The sequence below is a fragment of the Bufo gargarizans genome, chromosome 3, assembly GCF_014858855.1.
Source record: "Bufo gargarizans isolate SCDJY-AF-19 chromosome 3, ASM1485885v1, whole genome shotgun sequence".
Classification (NCBI taxonomy): domain Eukaryota; kingdom Metazoa; phylum Chordata; class Amphibia; order Anura; family Bufonidae; genus Bufo; species Bufo gargarizans.
The window spans coordinates 209,485,116-209,507,479 of NC_058082.1; the positions used below are offsets into that span (position 1 = coordinate 209,485,116).

A 22,364-nucleotide genomic window follows, 5' to 3' on the forward strand; every position below is an offset into this window, starting at 1 on the left:
CACATGAAGATCCTTTAACGATCGTTGATCAATGTACTATATCGTCAATTGCCACTTGTTACCAGGGAGAAATCTGCCTATGTAAAAGGGACTATAACAGTCAAGTTCTTCTATGAAAAATCAGCAGCTGAACATGTCATGACCATACAGCTGACCATACCCATAACATAGCCTCAGGTCCACTATGTTACCCCATAGAGACACTGATCAGTCAAGTAAACATGTTTGTTTCAATCGGGAGAGGGTGACAATTCACATAATTTAGACATTGGCAACGCTTATCTCCCAGAAGATTATGTATATTAAAAACCAGCAGGTAGACAACATAAGAAGTACATTTAAGGCCCCCATGGCATACCATTTCAATATGGTTTTATGTTTAATCATAAAGACTGCTCAGTTAGATGTGATGCGTCTTGGACCACGAGTGTTTCCACACAAAAGCAGTGCAAATATTGACTATACACAAATTGAGTGCTGATATCTAGGAGGTCCATGGTGGCACATATTGTGACCACTATCCTTCTGTCTGTAGGCTTAACATTACACAATATATTAATCTAAAACTGGACTGTTTAAAAACATGAGGCCCTTTACCAGTGGTCTCCAACCTTTAGCTCTCCAGGGAGTGTGCGGCTACAACACCGATCATGCCCAGACATTGTGTGGCTGTCCGAGCATGTTGAGACTCAGGAGTTATAGTTTTGCAAAAGCTGGAGAGTTACAAGTGGGACGGCACTTTCCTACACAATGTTATCACCTCATTGTACAGGGTGGGCCATTTATATGGATACACCTTAATAAAATGGGAATGGTTGGTGATATTAACTTCCTGTTTATGGCACATTAGTATATGTGAGGGGGGAAACTTTTCAAGATGGGTGGTAACCATGGCGGACATTTTGAAGTCAGCCATTTTGAATCCAACTTTTGTTTTTTCAATAGAAGGAGGGTCATGTGACACATCAAACTTATTGGAAATTTCACAAGAAAAACAATGGTGTGCTTGGTTTTAACGTAACTTTATTCTTTCATGAGTTATTTACAAGTTTCTGACCACTTATAAAATGTGTTCAATGTGCTGCCCATTGTGTTGGATTGTCAATGCAACCCTCCTCTCCCACTCTTCACACACTGATAGCAACACCGCAGGAGAAATGCTAGCACAGGCTTCCAGTATCCGTAGTTTCAGGTGCTGTACATCTCGTATCTTCACAGCATAGACAATAGTCTTCAGATGACCCCAAAGATAAAAGTCTAAGGGGGTCAGATCGGGAGACCTTGGGGGCCATTCAACTGGCCCACGACGACCAATCCACTTTCCAGGAAACTGTTTATCTAGGAATGCTCGGACCTGACACCCATATTGTGGTGGTGCACTATCTTGCTGGAAAAATTATGGGTGTCAGGTCCGAGCATTCCTAGATGAACAGTTTCCTGGAAAGTGGATTGGTCGTCGTAGGCCAGTTGAATGGCCCCCAAGATCTCCCGATGTGACCCCCTTAGACTTTTATCTTTGGGGTCATCTGAAGGCAATTGTCTATGCTGTGAAGATACGAGATGTGCAGCACCTGAAACTACGGATACTGGAAGCCTGTGCTAGCATTTCTCCTGCGGTATTGCTATCAGTGTGTGAAGAATGGGAGAAGAGGGTTGCATTGACACTCCAACACAATGGGCAGCACATTGAACACATTTTATAAGTGGTCAGAAACTTGTAAATAACTCATGAAAGAATAAAGTTACGTTGAAACTAAGCACACCATTGTTTTTCTTGTGAAACTCCCAATAAGTTTGATGTGTCACATGACCCTCTTCCTATTGAAAAACAAAAGTTGGATTCAAAATGGCCGCCATGGTCACCACCCATCTTGAAAAGTTTCCCCCCTCACATATACTAATGTGCCACAAACAGGAAGTTAATATCACCAACCATTCCCATTTTATTAGGATGTATCCATATAAATGGCCCACCCTGTACTTTAATAAACTGGCCGCACTGACTAAAATAATGATTATGGTCCCACAGGTCATAGGGGTAGAGAATCATTACGTTGTTTTCTCTTAAATATAAATACATTACACCAAAGATAACTTGCATACTACAGTCCAGAAGCATATTATGCGCTAGCTAATAAATAGGGTGTCATTGCAACCTGCTATATATTTGCTTTGGGCAAAAAGAAACATCAACATTTCCTATCTAGAATATCTTCATCTTTTGTTTGGAATCTGCCTGTACTTTACCACACAACAAATTCTGCCCCCACATAATATTCCTGGAACCTGTAATTAGTATGCACATACGGTGTGGAATTTATTGAGGCGTGACCCCTCCTCCCATCTTCAAGGCACACATTGTTCTGTGAAGAATGCAGTCACACATCTTAACTTATTTTCTGCATCCCTTAAAACCTTGGGTTTTGTTGTTATTCACATGTGAGGAACACAGGACCATTCACAAAAGAATTTTAGGGGGTAGCAGCTGTGTGTTTGCCTCCTAATGCAGGTGCTTTGCTTGGCAGCTAGTGCAAAACCGCACACACAGTCAGGACCTGTATAGAAATGCCTAAAACCAAAGCTCTGCGTGTAATTAATTAGAACAGGGACCTAGATTTAAAGCGGACCTGTCACCACACAATGCAATGTAATCTGAAAACACCATGTTGTTGAGCAGGAGAAGCTGAGCAGATTAATATATATATGTTTGTGGGGAAAGATTCAATAAAACCTGTAATTTATACATTTATATCTTAGCTTTTTCCACCTCCTGTGAAGAGCTATCGGTACAAGGATGAGGTGTTATCAGTGACTGACAGCTATCTCTTATGCTCACATATAGACACAATGTTATCCATCACTGATAACCCCTCACTCCTGTCCTGATAGCTGTTCACAGGAGGTGGAAAATGCAAAAATAATGTCTAAATTACAAGTTTTACTGAATCTTTTCCCACAAAAATATATATCAATCTGCGCAGCTCCTCCTGCTCTATAACATGGCGCTTTCAGATTGCACTAGAATTTGGATGGTCAGCTTTAAAAATAAATTGGAGACATAGAAATTTCATTGGAAATCATTCTGTCATAAAGGAAGGAGCTCAGCCTCCATCGTCAAGGCTTCATAACAAAATGTATACGATATAGAAAAATTGGATTAACAAAAAATGTTCAGGCGTTAAGTGTCAATAAGTGTGGTAGATTTCAGCAACCCCATTTCCAGTGTTGATCTAGAAGAAGGCAAAAATGTATATGAGGCACTTGCTAACTACCCAAAAGTAAGGTGGAAAATGACTTCCTGGCAACAAATGTATCAATTAGAGGGAATTTATGAAAAAAGATTACTACACTGCTTTGTGTACTGGCCTTTGATATAACTAGCAGTAATTAGCAGACCTAGAAGTACTTAAAGTGGTTATCCAGCATCAACCCCAATTTTTTGTAGGCCCTGGACTGTGCTGTACCTAACATAAAAAGGCACTGCTCCCCACCACTTTGTTCCAGTGCAGGAGGGTCCTGTCTGGCTCCTTCCAGTCTCTGGCGTATAAACTTCTGTACAAGGTCACATGCGCTGATGTAGCCAATCACTGTCCTCAGTGTCGACATGTCCCCAAGTGGCACATGACCTAAGCAGTATCATGCCTTTCGGGAACACATCATCACTGGCATGAGAAATCATTGGTTATCAGCAGCACATTGCCCCATATAAACAGTGATGTGTTGCTGACAATAATGAAATTGTACGTCCATAAACGACCGTTCAGTCACCTACAGAGAAAATAATTGCTCCATGTAAATGGAGTTAAACGAGCACCAATTGACATACTACATTATCAATCAGCGCTCGCTCTGGGCAAAATATCTGCACATGTAAAAGGACCTTTAATTGTACACAGTATTTAAATCAAATCACCCCTAACCTGTTTCTTTTCCAAACTGACTAACGTCAACTTTTATAATCTTTTTGGTTACTTCAACTCCACCAAGTCCATCTTGGTCTCCTTTCCGCTCTAGTTCAGCTCTGTTCTACATATAAATAGGTGCTCAAAACTGTACACAATATACTATGTGTGGTCTGGCTACTGATTTGTTCAAAGAAAGAAATGTGTTCTTGTCGAATATGTCTATGCCTCTTTTGATGCATCCCATGATTTAATTTACCTTGGCAGCAGTTGTCTGGCAATGGTTGCTTAAAGAGGACTTTTCCCCAATCCTGAATTTACAAAATTAGCACCTGGCACTGTAGGGTATGTTGAGGAGATGTCCTTGGTCTTATTTTTTTTTCCAAATGATCTGCTCCGCTCCCCCGTTGTGCCCCTCATTTTGGTTTCCTGCCCAGTATGCTATTCCATACCATCGGTACAAGGAGGCGGAGACGGACGCGTTTCTCAGTAGGCGTCTCCTTCTCCCTGGCTTATAGATTGTTTCTCATCTCAAGTGCATAACCTTACATTCATCTAGATTGAACATTACACTTTTCGATTACTACTAACGTCTTATGTACAGTATATGAGTGGTGTGCCCAGGATCTGCATGGTGCACACTAATTTCCTATGGTTCCATAGTACTGAGGTCAGGGATTCCAGGTGCTGCTTGCAGGAAAATTCTACATTGCATGGGAAATCTCTTTTAAGATAGTTGTCCCTTTTACAAAAGCCAACATACCGTATATAAGTGGAGCCTTTAGTGGCGCTGTCAATTTCCAAGTGGAGGTGAAAGATTGTGAAGCAGACGGCCAGTTGTGCCAGAACTACAACATGACATTTAGATAGATGCTATATATATTAAGATCTACGAATCATAGCACGTCCATGAATTTTTTTCATTTTTACTAACTGAACATTTTTGGTTGTTTCTTTACATTTAACCAATATAAAGAGTATACCCTTTATATTCAATAGCATTTATTGCTGCTGGAGCTCACACTGTACCTCAGCTGAAAAGAAGCCTTACTATCAGCTATATATTTTTCTGACCATATGAAGACTTTTCTTTGCTAATTCTTAAGAAGCGAGGACCTAGTCCCGGCCATTGGCTTTCTTTGTAGGCATATGTTTTCCGTTCTTTCTTGTCTTTCATTTCCTCTTTTCTGGCCAGTTGCTTTCATCTGGAACAGGAGGCGAGGAAGGCTAGAATTGCTGTATAGGTTTGTAGCTCTGTTCTATAAAGAAACCTACTGATTATTTAAATATTAAGTAATTTTCCTCAGTTCTTTATTCACTAATGATGAGATCAGATCTATAGAATCTGGAAGTGTTTTTGCTGCTATAGCTCCAGGAACATACAAGTGTAACATTTCCTCCACTTGTTCCTTCTTCATGTTTTACATGTGTTTCACGTGGACTTTATTACAGTTTCATAAATTCTTCCTCCACTTGCTTTGATCGCAAGTTATTTTGTCCTTGCTTTGAAACTCATTGTTCATTTAATGCCATGATTTTATGATATTTGCCAGATTTGGCAACAAAATCTATTCTGGTGTGATAGTAAACCAAACAACGTGAGACAACATGTCATAGAAATGCCCCAACCATACAACTCTGGTAAAATTCTCAGGATTTTAATATCTCCTGACAATGAAAAGCATAATCCCTTATAGTATATGGAATATCCATAGATGCTAGTACCAAAGATGTAACTATAATTTATAGGGCCCCATAGCAAAATAATATGGGGTCTTCACCACCTAGTGTAAGAAAATTTAAACAACAGCATAAATAGCAAAAATTATAGTTATTTATAATAGCACCATATATAAGAAAACCTACATTATGGCAAAAAATCATTATATTGTTATAAGGTACAATGTTCTAGCACCTGATTGGTGCTCTCTACCTCTGGGCCCCATAGCAAGTACTGTTGCAGCTATGGCTATAGTTACGCCCATGACTAGTACCCAGCCTGCTTCCCAATGTAGATGGCTAGGACCATCGTTCTTTCCATTTCTTTTTTTCATCATTCTCTTTTTATTTATCAAAAACAAAAAGCAAATGGATATATGAACAGATGATCTTCAGGAAAAAGGACCAGTGCAACTGGTCAAAAGGCAATTACATCGAGATTCACAAATATGAAAGGTAGTAATTACTGGTTTAGGGGTCAACAGACCTTACTTATCACCCATCATGAATCATACGTTCTTTCCATTTCTGATGATCCTTTCCCTCATTACACTACTGTTTATGATGAAATTACTCCCGTTTTGCTAATGAATGAGTTTTGTGGTTTGGGCAAATGCTTGCTAATACCAGTGGGTGCCAACAATGAATACTGGGAGCCTTATGTAAGTTATTGACCAAGTCATGGATAGATGCCAGAGCATATTGTGATGGTATTTAAATGCCGCTCAGGGGCCAAATACCTCCTTAACTACATCGTGCAATCCGTTCTCTCTAATTTGTGTAACAGAAGTATTTGTTTTTGGCCCTTGTTGCCTATTTTTGTTAGCACCTGGATTGGATTGGTGTCTAAATAATATTTGCAGTAATAGTTACTGAATTTGGGTATCTGCTGTGAAAACTTTTCTAAAAGACCATCTCGTTGAGAAGACCACCCCTTTACCTGGATCTGAATTTCTCTTATTTACTATAGATACTTGAGCTCCCTTTTAAGATGACACAATGCAGTTGCAGATGAACAGAATAACTTTATTTTTACAACAGTGGCAGGACCTTTCCGAGTTGAGGACCTCACTTTATACTGGACATGACACCAAATCAGGTTGACAACTGGCTATCATCTCATCCTACTATGCAACCGTGGGTCTCTGCTACAGCCTGCCCCGCAGGTACCCCACTTGCAGAGTTTCACCAGTCCCTTAGTATGGGAATTGCTGCAACAACACTAACTTTTGTGGGTTTCCAGTTACCCACTGCAGCTTATAAAAAACCCTCGCAGCACAGGGTCACAGTGTGGCTAAACATTCCCAGTCCTTAGAAAGGGGCAACATCTCCTTCAAGGGTCACTCAACTTATAACAATACATCTGAAATTTTAACACAGGATATCATTTGCTTGCATAACACTGTGCAACACGTTAACCTTGATGTGGAAGGAGGGATAACACACTTCTACATAATCTTATCTTCCAGTAACACACTTAGCTTGTTATGGTCCCTCTTTGCCCACTCATCAACTCCCTTTACTAGGCATGGATGAACAGACCCTCAGTAGTCTCAAGGGCAGCCAGTCCCACTATCTGCTGGTCACCCTAATCTGGGATGGTGCACTCACAGCCCACATAGACTGAGCAATGGCCCCTAAAGTCTCCTTCTCCCCCAGATTAATGTTTGTCTCAACCCTTGTTGCTCAGCACCTCCCAGGCTCTCTAAGTCTCCTGGTCTTGTCTACAAATTGTCCAAAATATATTTATTGTATACAAAATACAATTTCTATGCCTGACATATTTTTTTTTTTACAATATCATAGACAGTAACCACAATCCACCCTGTTCAGCAAAGTGCGTATTTCAGGAAACCAAATGTTCTTTCTCCATCTCTGCACAGTGTTCCTAGTACTGTAGCTGGAGGGCACAGTTTTTAATAACTTGTAAAATATTGACTGCCGTTTTTGTAACAGGGATCTGATAGATTTCCAGTACATGTGGTTTTCTTTATGGACACATTGAACAGATTACTGTGTTTTCCATTTTGAATATTACATAAAAATGACTATTTTTACAGAAAGGAAGCACATGAGAAGGTTGATAAACTGTATATAGCTGCAGTTAGTCGTGTTACCTATCTCAAGAGATAGCAGGGTCTATCTTGGCTGTCGAATAGACTTGGCTGGTTTAAAGGTGTTGTCTCACTTCAGCAAATGGCACTTATCATGTAGAGAAAGTTAATACAAGCCACTTACTAATGTATTGTGATGGTCCATATTGCTTCCTTTGCTGTCTGGACTCATTTTTCCATCACATTATATACTGCTCGTTTCCTTGGTTACGAAAAAAGCTCCGGCCTCTATGGTGGCTGGGACTGTGGGAGTGCACATAGGCTGGTGCTTTTTCCTATAGTGTTGGATTGCAGGGTGGCCCTAACCATGGAAACGATCAGTGTATAATGTAATGGAAATATGAATCCAGCCAGCAGAGGAAGCAATATGGATAATAACAATACATTAGCAAGCAGCTTGTATTAACTTAATCTACATAATAAATGCTATTTGCTAAAGTGAGACAAATACATGGTTGCTGGTGGTAACATCCTATTTTAAAACAATTTTTTAAGCAGTCTGAAAATTTTCACTTTTTGGCACAGATTGCTTGCTTGTGTATATGCACAGAGACCTCCTGCTTCAGGTGATCCATCTTCTTCATCTTTCTTGTCTTCGCATCTGACAAATAACACCATTTTAAGAAACTTGCCCAAATCAATTCCCCAAAAATTTTTATTTGCAAAATTTGTGTCAAATTCAATTTAAACTAAATTCGCTCATCTCTGGTAGCCTCTTTTATATGAGCTTCAGTTCACGTATATGGTAGCATGTTACGGATCCCAGTTGTATGGACACAAAACCCGAAAGACCATATTGTACTGCCACAGGTCTTCGATTTCAGACACAGACAAGATTGCTGTATGAGCTTGTGAGGAAAAAAGTGGCATGTTCAACTACTGTACATAGCATAGTATGGAAGTGTCACATGGTGTGTCTACGGCTTTGTAACATGGATTCATAGGTTCTCCAAGTGCCATAGTGTAGAGGGTCTGTGCTTGAGACACTGCACCTAATAACAAAATAAAAGTATAGTAGTTATTTTATTCCACAAGTTGATTATTTCTTTTTGATTTTGTCCATTCTCTGGTATTAACTTATCTGTATCCAGGCATAACTTGAAGCTTCTTCTGTTCCACTGCAAAATTTGTAACTAGGTCTCCAACAGAACATTTATAATCCTAGTGTCTTATGTGGCCTGGGTGCATCTGCTACCTCTATACCCCTTATGGCTATGCTTCTGCCTGCAGTGTGATCTCATCTTGCTGCTTTTAAAATGAGCCTTGAATATTGTAGTACTTTGAATGAACAATATGTGCTGTTGGACTGTGGCTCATTTATATAATACAAGAAGCAAATTTTGATTAACTGGGGAACAAACAGAACACTTGGTGACCTCCTTTTCATCAACTTAGTTGTGGATCTGCTATTACCTGGAATCCTCTTCTTCTTCCTCTTCTTCCATCCAAGATGACCTCACCGCTTCACAGAACAGATGCTCACTGTACATTGGTGGCCCAAGATAATTCCTACTCGTCCAGCCCTGCCCTTTGATTGGCCAGCACTGTGAGCAGTGATGGTCAGTCCAAAACCAGCGGAATGTCTTGGGCTACCAAACGCACAGTGTGTATCAGGCAGTCTGAGAAGTGGTGCAGCCATCTTGAATAGCAGAAACGAAGGACGGGGATTGATGGAACTGCAGCTAAAAGATGTAAAGGTTCTGTTTATTCCCCAGTTAATGTGATTTATTTTTTTCGTAAATCAGAGCGTCACTTTAAATACATAGCTCACAAATAAATATCCAAATACCGTTTGTCTCATTATCACATGAACAGCCATATGTCTAGTAGACATCTAAGACCATGCTAGCATTTCAAGTCAGCATATTCTTTCTGCCTTTTTACTAGTTGACTACATTACCAATGTTTATCAAAGGTGAAGACTTGATCATTTCCACTAATGTTACCGACAGCCTAGCGTAATAAAAACCCAAGGCTCTACTTTCTCCATGAAATGTATGTTCTGCTGCATATTGACCATGTTTAAACAAAAATCCAGCTGGGAATTTCTCAATAAAAACATTTTATATAATCTTATAAAAACAGTAATTCTAGTGGGAAATCTGTTTCCTTAGAATAAAACATATCATGCAGCGTAATCTCACCATAAAAACAATGGAACCTGGCACCATTATGTGCCCACAATTTATTATTTATTTTCATTTACTGCATATTATTATTTTCCATGACGAATATATGTGTGTATATATATATATATATATATATATATATATATATTTATACATCTCACTATTTGCCATTCAGTATTAAGGGTTGTCCTCTGCGAACAATCCTTTTTTGATTATAGGTTCCCCAGGGATAAGCTCACCTGCTGGGACCTCCAGTGATCGCTGTAATCTAGGAGGCAACTCTGCTGTACGTGTTCATTGTCCTGCGGTTCCACTATAGGGGAAAAATAAGCATTATACAGTTCTTTTCAAATTCAAGTCGCTCTTCTCTTTGACTAATAGATGAATGTCTTCAGTGGCAAACTTCATGGGTTCCAATTATTACTTATACCTTGTTTTTAACCTTATATGGAGGTATTGTTTGTAAACTTTGTGGTACTTTTTGCTGTGCAAAATTTGTCAGTAGGTGCATAGTTTTTATGCCTCATTCTTACCTTTCCCCATATTAGCCCTGTGCTAAACCTGGGTCAGCAGTGGTCTGCCCTTCCCCTGATGACCAGAGTACCAGCTCTCTGACTGATCAGCTCATTGTTTTAACATTTTATAAGGAAGCCAGGTAAAGTAAAACTTTGGCTTTCAGCCGCCATTGCACTCTCCACAAAAATGTTACTAGGTGATACATGCCAAGTCTTAGAAATCTAAAATTGCCAACCAAGTCTTTCAGGCCACAGCAAGCCGTCGCTATCTCCTCATATTTCCTTTAATTATCAGACTCAAATGAATTGATGTTTTGTCTGATTCTCATGTTACGAGCGTGCTTTGACTTGCTATCACATTTAACAGGCTGCACAGAGCAGTTCACCAGTGTTCCGGCTGAGATCAAACGTACATTACATTACATTATTAGGTCTGATGACTCTGTCTTCCCGCTGATCTCATCAACAGCATGATCACATACTACATAGCACCTGCTGAACATAATACACTTTTCCTGTGAACCATGAGCAATGGTAGACCCACATGACTGAAGGAAATTGATGCTTTTCTTCCTTTGTACAGGGAATTCCTTTTCATTTCAGCATTATTTCTTTTTCTTGATGATTTTAGGCTCATTGTTTCAGAGACTTATGTTTTCTTAATATTCTAAATTAATTCTACTCTGAATATTTCAATAAGTATTTGGCTAATGACTATTTTCCCTGACTCCCCCATAAATACGATGGAGGACATCAGAGGACATTTAGCCACCATATGCATTAGCTTGTTGTTCTCTTGGCAAATATCTGAATACCCGGAATGGGCCTCAATTCTTATGTCATTTTAGGGCACTCTGAATAAAAGTATTCCTAGGTGTCCCCTTTATTGCATTTTGTAGCTTTGAGTATTGCAGTTGTTGATGGGACTGTTATCTAGGAGCCATAGGACAAAATGTGCTCCATTAATGTATTGACTGGTTCACTCTCCTTTCAACCGCAAAATGTACAACTATTTATCCCTACAATTTCATGCTGATCTTTTAAATCCTTGAAACTGAAGGTCCTTTTACACAGACCAATAATGAATCAGGCCCACTACTGGGAATAAACATTTGTATAAATACTTATTCCTGATAATTGGCCCGTGTAAAAGATGCCGGCTATCACCCGATGAACGAGCAACCGCTCATTCATTGGGTGAGTATGTCACCAAAACTCATGATTGCTGTTCAGCAGATTGAGCAATCTAAAGAGGGGTTTTAGGGGGACAAGCATCTCTTTAGCAATCATGTGTCCCCTTACAGCAGAGGTGATTGCTGCCTTCATCTCTACTGACAATCAGACAATTATCGGTAACATCTGGTTGGTTCCCAATAACTACCTAACAACTACATAACAAACCACTCCATGTAAAAAGACCTTAAAGGAAATGTGTCACCACACAAAAAAAACTTATAGTAACACATCTTTTTTCTAATCTGTTTTTATTTTCCGATTGAACATTTTTATTTATTTTTTATTTACTGAACATTATTATGGAGGCGGCCATCTTGCCTGAATTGTTCTTAACAGCATTTACATAGCATTAAAAATTGCTTTACGGCAGCCTCATGAGCCATAGACACAATGGACAGGAGGCGACCTCATTGACTTATAAGGGAGAATTTTCTAGGCATGCTCTGTGACCTGTGCAGAGGTCATTGTACAAGGAAAGAATAGATACGCTTTGACTATTACCCATTGTGAATGGAGGATCCTGTCTTATCTGTACACAGAGGCGATATCATTACAGGCAGGGTTAGAATGAGTTAACTGCAGTAGAGAGATCTGTACAAACCAAGAAGTGGCGCCAATTAGACAAAGTGTCCAGTGTGAAAACTGCAGGTTTTTTCTTGATAGTTTAAATATAAAAAATGACATGAAAAATTTAAAACAACAAATGTTAAACATAAAAAAGTGATTTAAATAGCAGGTCACATTCCCTTTAAGCTTCACCATGTATGTAACCTTGCCATAAATGCTAATCAACCACCACAGGGTTTTTAAATGAGCACCATGTAAACCTAAATCAAGATAAAAAGGGTAAATAGTTGTGAAAATAGATTTATCCGAATAGTTTATAAATGCAGAGACATAATCAATCAGTAGTGTAACTCCAAACAGAAGATTTCTAACAATTATGCATTTTTTAAGAAGTGGCATACATGCAGTATTTTCCAAGTACACAAGTAATCCTGGAAGTTACACGACTTCCTCAGTTCAAGTGGAGTTTACTTCAATTGGAAAATCAGACTTTGGAAGGAATTTATCAAGCCCCACACTCCAGAATTTTGGCTTAAAAAAAAAAATCACAAAACAGGGCTTAGTGACTTTTTGGGCTTACCTGCACAACAATACTATTTTGTAACTACTCACTCCAGTTTTAAAAACTTGGTGGGAAAGTGGATGTGGTTAGCAATGTGCAAAGTTTGATAAATGAGGCATAAGGTACACCAATGTAGACTCAAACAAAACTGACTTCATATATTCCCCTCATGATAAATCCCCCCCTCCTATGTCTGTAAGCTAAAGGATAAATGAAAGCTAAAAGATAAATTAGTAATACAGCAAGATAATTATCAAAATGCAAAAACAAGTCTACATCTGAATGGCTAAGGGTAATTTCGCACTTGTGTTAGAGGATTCCGGAAGGCAGTTCCGTTGCTGGAACTGTTTGCCGCATCCGGAAATCTGTATGCAAACAGACAGCATTTGTTTATGGTTCCGGATTCGTCTGACGGTGTCATCCGGAAAACGGATCCGGTATTTATGTATTTATTTTTTTCACATTTTTAAAGGTCTGCTCATGCGCAGACCGGGAAACCAGAACCGGTTTTCCAGAACACTTGCCACCGGATCCGGCTTTAATACATTTAAATGGAAATTAATGCCGGATCCGGCATTCCGGCAAGTGTTCCAGAATTTTGGCCGGAGAAAATACTGCAGCATGCTGCAGTATTTTCTCCGGTCAAATACCGTAAGAGGGACTGAACTGAAGAAATCCTGATGCATACTGAACGGATTGCTTTCCATTCAGAATGCATTAGGATAAAACTGATCAGTTTTTTTTCCAGTATTGAGCCCCTGTGATGAAAAACTTTAACGCTAAAATTCTCCAAAAGACTAATACCAAATTACCAATACATCTATTGGTGCTAGCGATGGAGCAATCTGTTATTAAGTTTAAGGTGCCAATTCTTTTTTCCTATGGATTATACTGGATTATACATGGATTATACATACTGGATTATTTATTATAGTGTCATATTAATATACTACTCTAATTTATGGCCACATATTATAAATATAGGTTCCCTGAGCCTGCTGACAAATCTTAAAGAATAATAGGGCTGTTCTTGTAAAATAGTAATAAAAGTAATACAGGGGACTCATAAATAGAGCCCAGTTTTCCTCAACCCCATCCCACCGTATGATGGCAGCCTCTATACAAGCATGTGTAGATACACAAAAAACCCGGAGGCAGGAGCAGGATTTGATGAATTTGCACCAGTAATAATTAAAGAAATGTTAGGTTCTGTTCACAAAACTGCAATCACTGCCGATGCAGGCTGCGAATAGGACCTTGGAAATTTCATATTTAAAAAAAAAAATGTATTACATTTTTACAAAGATCATAAACAATTATTTTTACAGATATGCAATCACTGGGGATATATTTACAACATGTCAGACCACCCATTCTCACACAATGTTACTGTCAGATTCTATTTGTAATTTCGTAAGCTGAACATGTATAGTAAAATGATGCATTGTCTCCAAAATAAAGACATTAGATTACAGGATTTTTTTAAAAAAAATAAGGGATATAGATATCACAGCTTATAGAATTCAGTCTCTGGATGGAATGATATCCACAGGAACCCATAGGCGATGAGTGTAGTCTATCTCCGCTTGGGTCAGTGTTGATGGAAGTGTCCCTTTAATTTGGTCTATGGTCTATTTTGCTATTTTTAGCTGTAGATTGCTTTGTGTTACATGAATGCAGGCCCTTCCTATTTTGGTCAGTCAATAATTCTCAATGTGCATATGAAAAATGAATTCATGCTGACCTACTAGACAGGTGGTGAATACTTTGTGATGTAATGAATTCGATAACTGCACAGTATAATACATTATATTTAGCTTTATTTAGGGCTTATGTGTATATGTACGAAAGCAGAGTGTTAAAGTAGTTTATTTTTTTTCTCAGGTATTGGAACTCCTCATTACGTACTTGGGAGCTCAACCAAAGTCATGGGCTCCAGCACTACCTCTCCTTTCCAGCATGCCCATAAAGGTAAGATAGGAAAGTGACCAGGGCCATGGTGTTTACTCATCGTCCCATTTATATACTTTCTGGAATGTATTACAGGTCTCTCTGCTTTAGTATAACAAAGTCCTTACATTATCTGGTCAGTTGTGTATCATACTGTTCTAGTAATTCTCACTGGATATAGCTTATAGGGAGAATGTACTTTTTACAGCTAATGGATCAGGTTCATCTCATACAGCCATTTTGTTAACAGTAGGGTAGTGAACTTGTTCTATTGATCATCTTGGTTTAACAGGGAATAAAGATGCACCTACTGTACCATGTGAAATAAAAATGATTTCTCTTTTTTTTTAGTGGACGTGCAAGGGCAGGGACATTTGGCAACTGCTCTTATTATCGCAATGTCGACAATATTCATCATGGCCATTGCTATTGTCCTCATCATCATGTTCTACATGGTCAAGACCAAGCCTTCCGTTCGAGGTAATGGCAATAGGTGAAGAAAAGAACAAGATATTATGTTGGAGATATAGTTGTGTCACTTGAGTATTGATAAAAATTCTAAAGCTGGTTGCATTGTGGCTTCTGTTTGTAAGTCAAACAATGGACACCAATGATGCTCAGCTGACCGCACTGGCTTGTAATGTGGTCTGTCAGGTTCCACAGAGGTGTCCACCACTTTCCTCTGAAAATTACAGAATGTGCAATGGAGGAGATCCGATGCAGATGTGAACAGAGCCTAATAGATACAAATATAGAGTATTCTTTGGTGGTTGTTTGTATTTTGTTTATATTTTACCTAAAAATGCACATATTGGAAGTGATTAGTATAAAAAGGTAATAAGTAGCCTGGTCTCTGGAGGAACATAATATGTTTTAAGATACAAACCAAACAGTAATCATTTGGAGGCTTTCGGTACTATACTATTCTATAACCTTTCATGTTCTGGACAGCAAATAGTCAGCTCTTTTTAATGATCACTTTGTCTGTTCATTAGCATGCTGTACAATAAATTCAAAGAACGTAGAAGCTCAAGCCATTCCACAAGAAGAAAAAAAAGAAGTGCCACGTAAGTATTTGTATATGCATGACAGTAAAACATCATTTTCACAGACCTATAATATGGTATATATTTTACGGTTCCCCTGTAGTGGTGGCAGAAGGCAGGGTTATATGATCTGTGCAGGGGAGGTTTGCAGCCCTGCATCAGAATCATGAAACTTTGAAAGGTTTAGATAAATATATATTAAAAAATGAATCAACATCATGTTTTGGACCAAATGGATTTCGAGGTTGGGCATACACCTTAACGGCTATGTCTACCTTTGCAATCATGCATCTATAAAAAGAAATGAAGCAACTTTATTAAAAATTCATTATAATTAAAAATGTCCTATGTTGTTTCTAAAGCATCTATACAGACCTATACGTCTCCATGGTCACAGACACCAAACAAGCCCTATACAGTCGGGTCTTTCAGTCATACTCAATTCTATTTGACCTCTACTTCTTGCTAACCTACTAAATGTTAGCATAAAGTAGGGGACAAATGGAGGGAACTCTGACTACAGGATCAGACTATAGAAGGTGTGTTTGTTGTCTGTTACCATGGAGACATGTTGTCTGCACAGGAGCTGGCAAAACAAAATGCTAGTGATTGTTTTTTTTTATTAACACTTATTACAAAGGTGAGTCATTTTTAATTTTTAATGAAAAATTTGAACAATAAAAAAAATGGTTGTGAAGGTGAACATATCCTTTAAGGGGAAAAAAAAGACTCCTTTAAAAAGAAGCATTTTCACTTGTATCGTCCATTAGGGTAAGTAGCCAGTTGAAACAATAAGAAACTTTAGTGATTTAGGCTAGTTTCACACTAGCGGTAAATTCTTCCGGCAGGCTGTTCTGAAATAGGTGACTACTACCTGACCAAGCCGGAAAGCATTTACTATAATGGGACTCAGCGGTTATCAGGCCTGTTTCCAGAGCATTCGTTCTGGGATTAGGGTGGACAAAAAACACTGCTTGCAATAGCATTTGTCCGTACAAATCCCAACACTAATGCTGGAAACAGGCCGGAACCCCATCAAGTCCCATTATAGTCAATGGGGCAGGGGTTGTGCTCCAGGCTTAAGCGGCAAAGCCGAATACAATGCCTTCCTACAGGCTGTATCTCCGCCGGAAGAATGTGTCTCTAGTGTGAACTAGCCTTAATCAGAAAGGTCATACACACAGCTGGATGTCACCCATTGACTTTAATGGAAAGTGCCTGCACCTGTGCACTTCTCTGCCAACACCCGGGATTTGGCACAGCACCCCCACACTTGTTAGGCCTGTCAAGGTAATGTGGGGGTAATGTGAGTGCAAAGTAAATTTTTTAGTAACAGCTGTGATGTGCGAACGGAGCTGTAGACATAGAACTTACAATCTATATGGTTCATTTGGGGTTTTCCAATTTGTCCGAAACAATTCTGACTGTCCGTGAAATTTGGTTACGTTTTCTATTATGGGAAAACTCCTGTGAGCTTATTGATTGAGTAACCTCAGTACCTGCCATGGAAACTGTATAGCAAGCATATGAATACTGCCAAGTGTCTAATATGATCCATGCGTTACTGAGATATGTGCTCATATAATAACTACATTTGTAAGAAAACAGCTGTAATCTTTTTGAGTCTCAACAGTGAATAATATTTTACAGCTGAAAATGTTGTCATCTATGCTGAAAAAGATGAGTTTGAAAAACTCTCAGAAACACAGACAAAAACTGAAAAAAAGTGAGTACATGGACAAGTCAATAAAAGTGATGATGGTATGCCTTGTATACTGCCCTCTGCCCCTGCCAATCTTTAACATATCTATCTATCTAGCTATCTAGACAAGGAAAAGAGAGTTGAGCAGCACAGCTATATCCAAAGTACAGGCGGAGTGCCAGCGGCTGAGGAGGCGATCCCCCTCCAAATAATAGGCTGAAGAAATTCCACGGCACATTTCGATCCGCTTCCTAGGATCTTTCCTGAGAAAGATCCCAGGAAGCGGATCGAAACGTTGCGTGTCTGGTGAATAAAGTCTTCTACTTATTTTTACGCCTTGGATGTGCAGTGGAATTTCTTCAGCCTATCTATCTATCTACGGTATCTATCTCATATCTATCATCTATCTATCTATCTATCTCTATTTTCTATCTATAATAAATCAGAGAATGGTAGCACAAGAACAAAAAGTATATGGAAAAAAGAGAGGTGCAAGCCCCTAGGTCTGACAACGGCCCATCAATGCAAACAATTAGAAATCAGGCAGCACACTCACATGAAAAAATTGAGGTGTTTATTCACTCAAACCGGAAGGAAGCCTTTCTAAAGGCTCCAGTATAGAGCCGAAACGTTGCGCTTCCAGCATGGGTGAATAAACACCTCCATTTTTTCATGTGAGTGTGCTGCCTATTTTCTATCTATCTATCATCTATCTATCTATTATCTATCTATTATCTATCTATCTGTCTGTATATCTCTTTTTTCTATCTATCTCTATTTCCTATCTATCTATCTATCTATCTATCTATCTATCTGTATATCTCTATTTGATATCGATCTATTATCTATCTATCTATCTATCTATCTATCTGTATATCTCTATTTGATATCGATCTATTATCTATCTATCTATCTATCTCTATTTCATATCTGTCTATCTGTATATCTCTATTTCATATCTATCTATCTATCTATCTATCTATCTCTATTTCATATCTATCTATCTGTATATCTCTATTTCATATCTATCTATCTGTATATCTCTATTTCATATCTATCTATCTGTATATCTCTATTTCATATCTATCTATCTATCTATCTATCTCTATTTCATATCTATCTATCTGTATATCTCTATTTCATATCGATCTATTATCTATCTATCAATCTCTATTTCATATCTATCTATCTATCTCTATTTCATATCGATCTATTATCTATCTATCAATCTCTATTTCATATCTATCTATCTATCTCTATTTCATATCGATCTATTATCTATCTATCAATCTCTATTTCATATCTATCTATCTATCTATCTATCTATCTATCTCTATTTCATATCTGTCTATCTATCTAGGTGCAAAGGTTAGTCTTGTTTTTTCACCCATACATTCGGATACAATGTGTCGGCCGACCATCTTCTCGAATATCTGTTGCCTCTTTTCTAACTCTCATTTCCACATATGGGACAATGGGTGACATTGGGAAGTAATAGTGGTATGCAAAGTAAAAGTAAATCTCCTTTTCATCTTTGATCAGTGAAAATGATGCCTCCTCTGAGAATGAACATCTTCTGAGTCGGAGCATGGATAGTGATGAGGAAGCAGCTCTTGACAAACAAGGGACACCCGAACTCTGTCTCCTGTCCTTAGTTCACTTGGCAAAGGATAAATCAGCTGCAAATAATAAACTGACTGGGGTAAGGATCTCTGCACATATGAAAAAGATCAGCATATGTTATTCTCTGGAGTTTATCTACAGTAGTCACTGCTTCAGACTAGTACTGCCAAGATCCATACCATTTAGGGCAAAGGCCTTTCAAGAGCGTCAGGCGGGCAGTTGCCCTGAAGATCAGTCTTGCTTTTAAAGATATGGGAATGCAGCTGTGTATTGTTGTGTATCATGGGGACCCTGTCACTGGGAAATGCAGTGCAATCTGCAGGCAGCTTGTTACATAGCAGGAGGGGCTGAGCAGACGGAATATATTTATTTTTTCAAGGTTTGTCCAACCTAGGAGCTGACCGACTCAATCCCCACTGTCTGTGCCCAATAAAAGAAACGCAACAGTTCTTAACATTAGAATATCTAATAGTCAGTGTTGGGTGAATTCCTTGCCAGTTATACTACAACGTTTAAAGGGGTAGTCTGACTTCAGTAAATTACATTTATCATGTAGAGAAAGTTAATACATGGCACTTACTAATGTATTGTGATTGTCCATATTGCCTCCTTTGCTGGCTAGATACATTTTTTCATCACATTTCACACTGCTTGTTTCCATGGTTACAAAAAAAGCATCTGCCTCTCTGGTGGCTGGGACTGTGGGAGTGTGCATAGGGTGGTGCTTTTTCCTTTAGTGTGCAAGCATGGTCACTGCTGTTGGATTGCAGGGTGACCCTAACCATTGAAACGAGCAGTGCATAACGTGATGGAAACATTATACACTGCTCTTATGGACCACCCTGTAATCCAGCAGTGTTGGTCGTGCTTGCACACAATAGGAAAAAAGCTCCAGCCTCTCTGGTGGACGGGACCATGGGAGTATGCATAGGCACGCATGCACAGAAGCTCCCATACAGGCCACCTCGTATCTGAGCTGCAGCAGTGGCCCTAACCCCTGGATACAAGCCGTGTATAATGTGATGGAAAAATCAATCAATCCAGCAAAGGAGGCAATATGGACAATCACAATACATTAGTGAGTGCCTGTGATACTGTGGTATCAATGCATGCAATGCATCCAAAGGCTCATCAACATTGATATTATTTATCTGTACATAGGTGAATAAAGTATATTATATTACAGTCATAATAATCCGCATAGGTCTGTGGACTCTTGTAGTATTATAGGGCAGTGCTGTCATCTCCGCATTTCATCCATGAGCCACCGGCCTGCAGGAAGCAACGAGAAGGCCATGGCGCTACTGTGAGCACAGCTAATTCTCAAACAGCTAATGGCAGAAGGTCCTAGGTGCCGGACCCCCGCTGATGACTTCTCAAAAGGATAGATCATCAGTAAGAATGACCCCTTTAAGTCAGATTCTTTTCATTATTGGCATGCATTTTGGACAGAAGTATCTTAACCACAGTTTAATAGACTATACCATTTATTATATTTTACGCTTCACAGTTTTTACCAAGACTATCCAGAACACATTTCTCTTTGTTGGTGCTTTGCAATTGGAAGTTGCCCAAACCCATAACACTCAGAAAAGCCTGCGTACATGCCTGCCTTGTTTTCCTAAGCAAAGTAAATTCTTATTATAACAATCACCTATTTGTACTGCGCTTCTGAAATGATTTAGCTACCAGATATTACAAGAAAAAGAAGACAGTGTTCAAGGGCTAGACACGGGCCTTAGAGTTCTTTTTTTTTTTTTTCAAATGTGATTTATTTCTTAACTGTAGAGAGAACAATATATTTCTGTGGAGATGGTACTCCTTCAAAACCTATAAAGACTGAGCCGTAAGTGGTTGTCTCAACATGTCTAGCACCAATGGAATTTGTAGACAGCTGAATACTTTACTGTAGCGTCTACCGCAGGGGAAATGTAGTATTACATGGTGATGTCGACACCTCCTGGCTAGTCTTCCTAAATCTCCTGCGACACCCCCCACGCCAACCCCCCAGACAAACATATGCTCTGTTTACATGGATTTCCTATAGCATATCTGTCAGTATAATACGTGGTTTGAGGGCAGTGTTACAGGCAACATGGGAAATGAATATATTATATAGAATGCCTATCATTTTTTGGCAAGGTATAAAATAGGGTGAGGGTTAGGGTTAACTCTAATTCTATATAATAACAAGATATTCTGTACAGTTTGGTCGTTTTTCACTTGCCTGCCACAAATTTAGTAATCTACAGAATACCTCGGAAATGTGTACAGATTTATTTATTTGATACATTACATTCCAGTTTCGGGCATTCTATTTAACACCTTCATTTCAAACATTGTCTGTATTAGCGGCATATTCTGAGGTCAGGCCAATGGTATTAGACCAAATGGCAGAAGAAAATAGCACCTTACTAAGAAAACAGTGGATTCATAATCATGAGTTGTCTCTATTGATAAGAGGGGCACCACCTTGCTTCAACTTACCTTCTCCCGTCCTCCCGCACCAGGTTTGATGGCCATTATGTCATTTTACAAGAGGTCTTTTTGAGCTTTTTTTTTTTTTTTAGAACAAGGGTCGTGCCACTTTGACTCCTAGGTACGTGCCTGTCCTACTGTGCAGACAGGAGTCTCTGACAGGCTGCTTTGTACACAGTCTGCACCATATTTGCACCTCTTGCGAGATTATAGCAGACACTTGTTATGAGAAGTGCTCCACGCCTCTGCAGGTCCTCATGACCACTATGCCACAACTTTTTGTCAAATCCCAACTACCCTCGGCTGCATAATTCTCAGATCAACTAAGAAATTTGGTCCCCAGGATACAGTGTGCGTAACACAGTCCCAATCAAGTCCACATTGGAAAGGGGTAACTGTCTTCCAAGTTATCTTCTAAAAACAAGTGTACCTTTCACACACTTAATTATTTGCTTTCAGACCACAGTGCAACACTTGAACCTTCATTTCATACAATTGAGGAACGTTGATTAACTAATATATAAAAGCTAAAGACATATTTGGACTGAATATTTTTTTTTTAGTTCATTTGATTCCTAAATGAAAAATTATGCAAATGTCTAAATAGTATTCAGTAAACATCTCTTACCACTTTCCTACTGCAGAGAGTGTGTAAATCCTTCACCTAGCAGCTTCTCCTGCAGAATTGGATTTAAATCTGTCGGAGCACTGTTCCTGTTTCTAACAGCTCTCTCCGCTATACTGCTCCATTCTCTCGGAGATACAGTAGCATTAGGGACAGGGAAGAGATTGCACACACCAGATGTGTATGGAGAAGGCAA

The 22,364-nt window shown here is 39.0% G+C and overlaps 1 protein-coding gene across 4 annotated transcripts in view; it reads left to right on the top strand.

Moving 5' to 3' along the window:
* Nucleotides 1–22,364, top strand: part of EDAR (ectodysplasin A receptor) — a 111,831-nt gene that overhangs the window by 77,889 nt on the left and 11,578 nt on the right. For all 4 annotated transcript variants that reach the window (XM_044284807.1, XM_044284804.1, XM_044284806.1 and 1 more), the window contains exons 6-10: nt 14,629–14,715; nt 15,046–15,174; nt 15,690–15,761; nt 17,391–17,466; nt 18,985–19,144. In XM_044284807.1, coding sequence (XP_044140742.1) covers nt 14,629–14,715; nt 15,046–15,174; nt 15,690–15,761; nt 17,391–17,466; nt 18,985–19,144 — 524 coding nt within the window. The remainder of the gene's footprint in view (nt 1–14,628; nt 14,716–15,045; nt 15,175–15,689; nt 15,762–17,390; nt 17,467–18,984; nt 19,145–22,364) is intronic.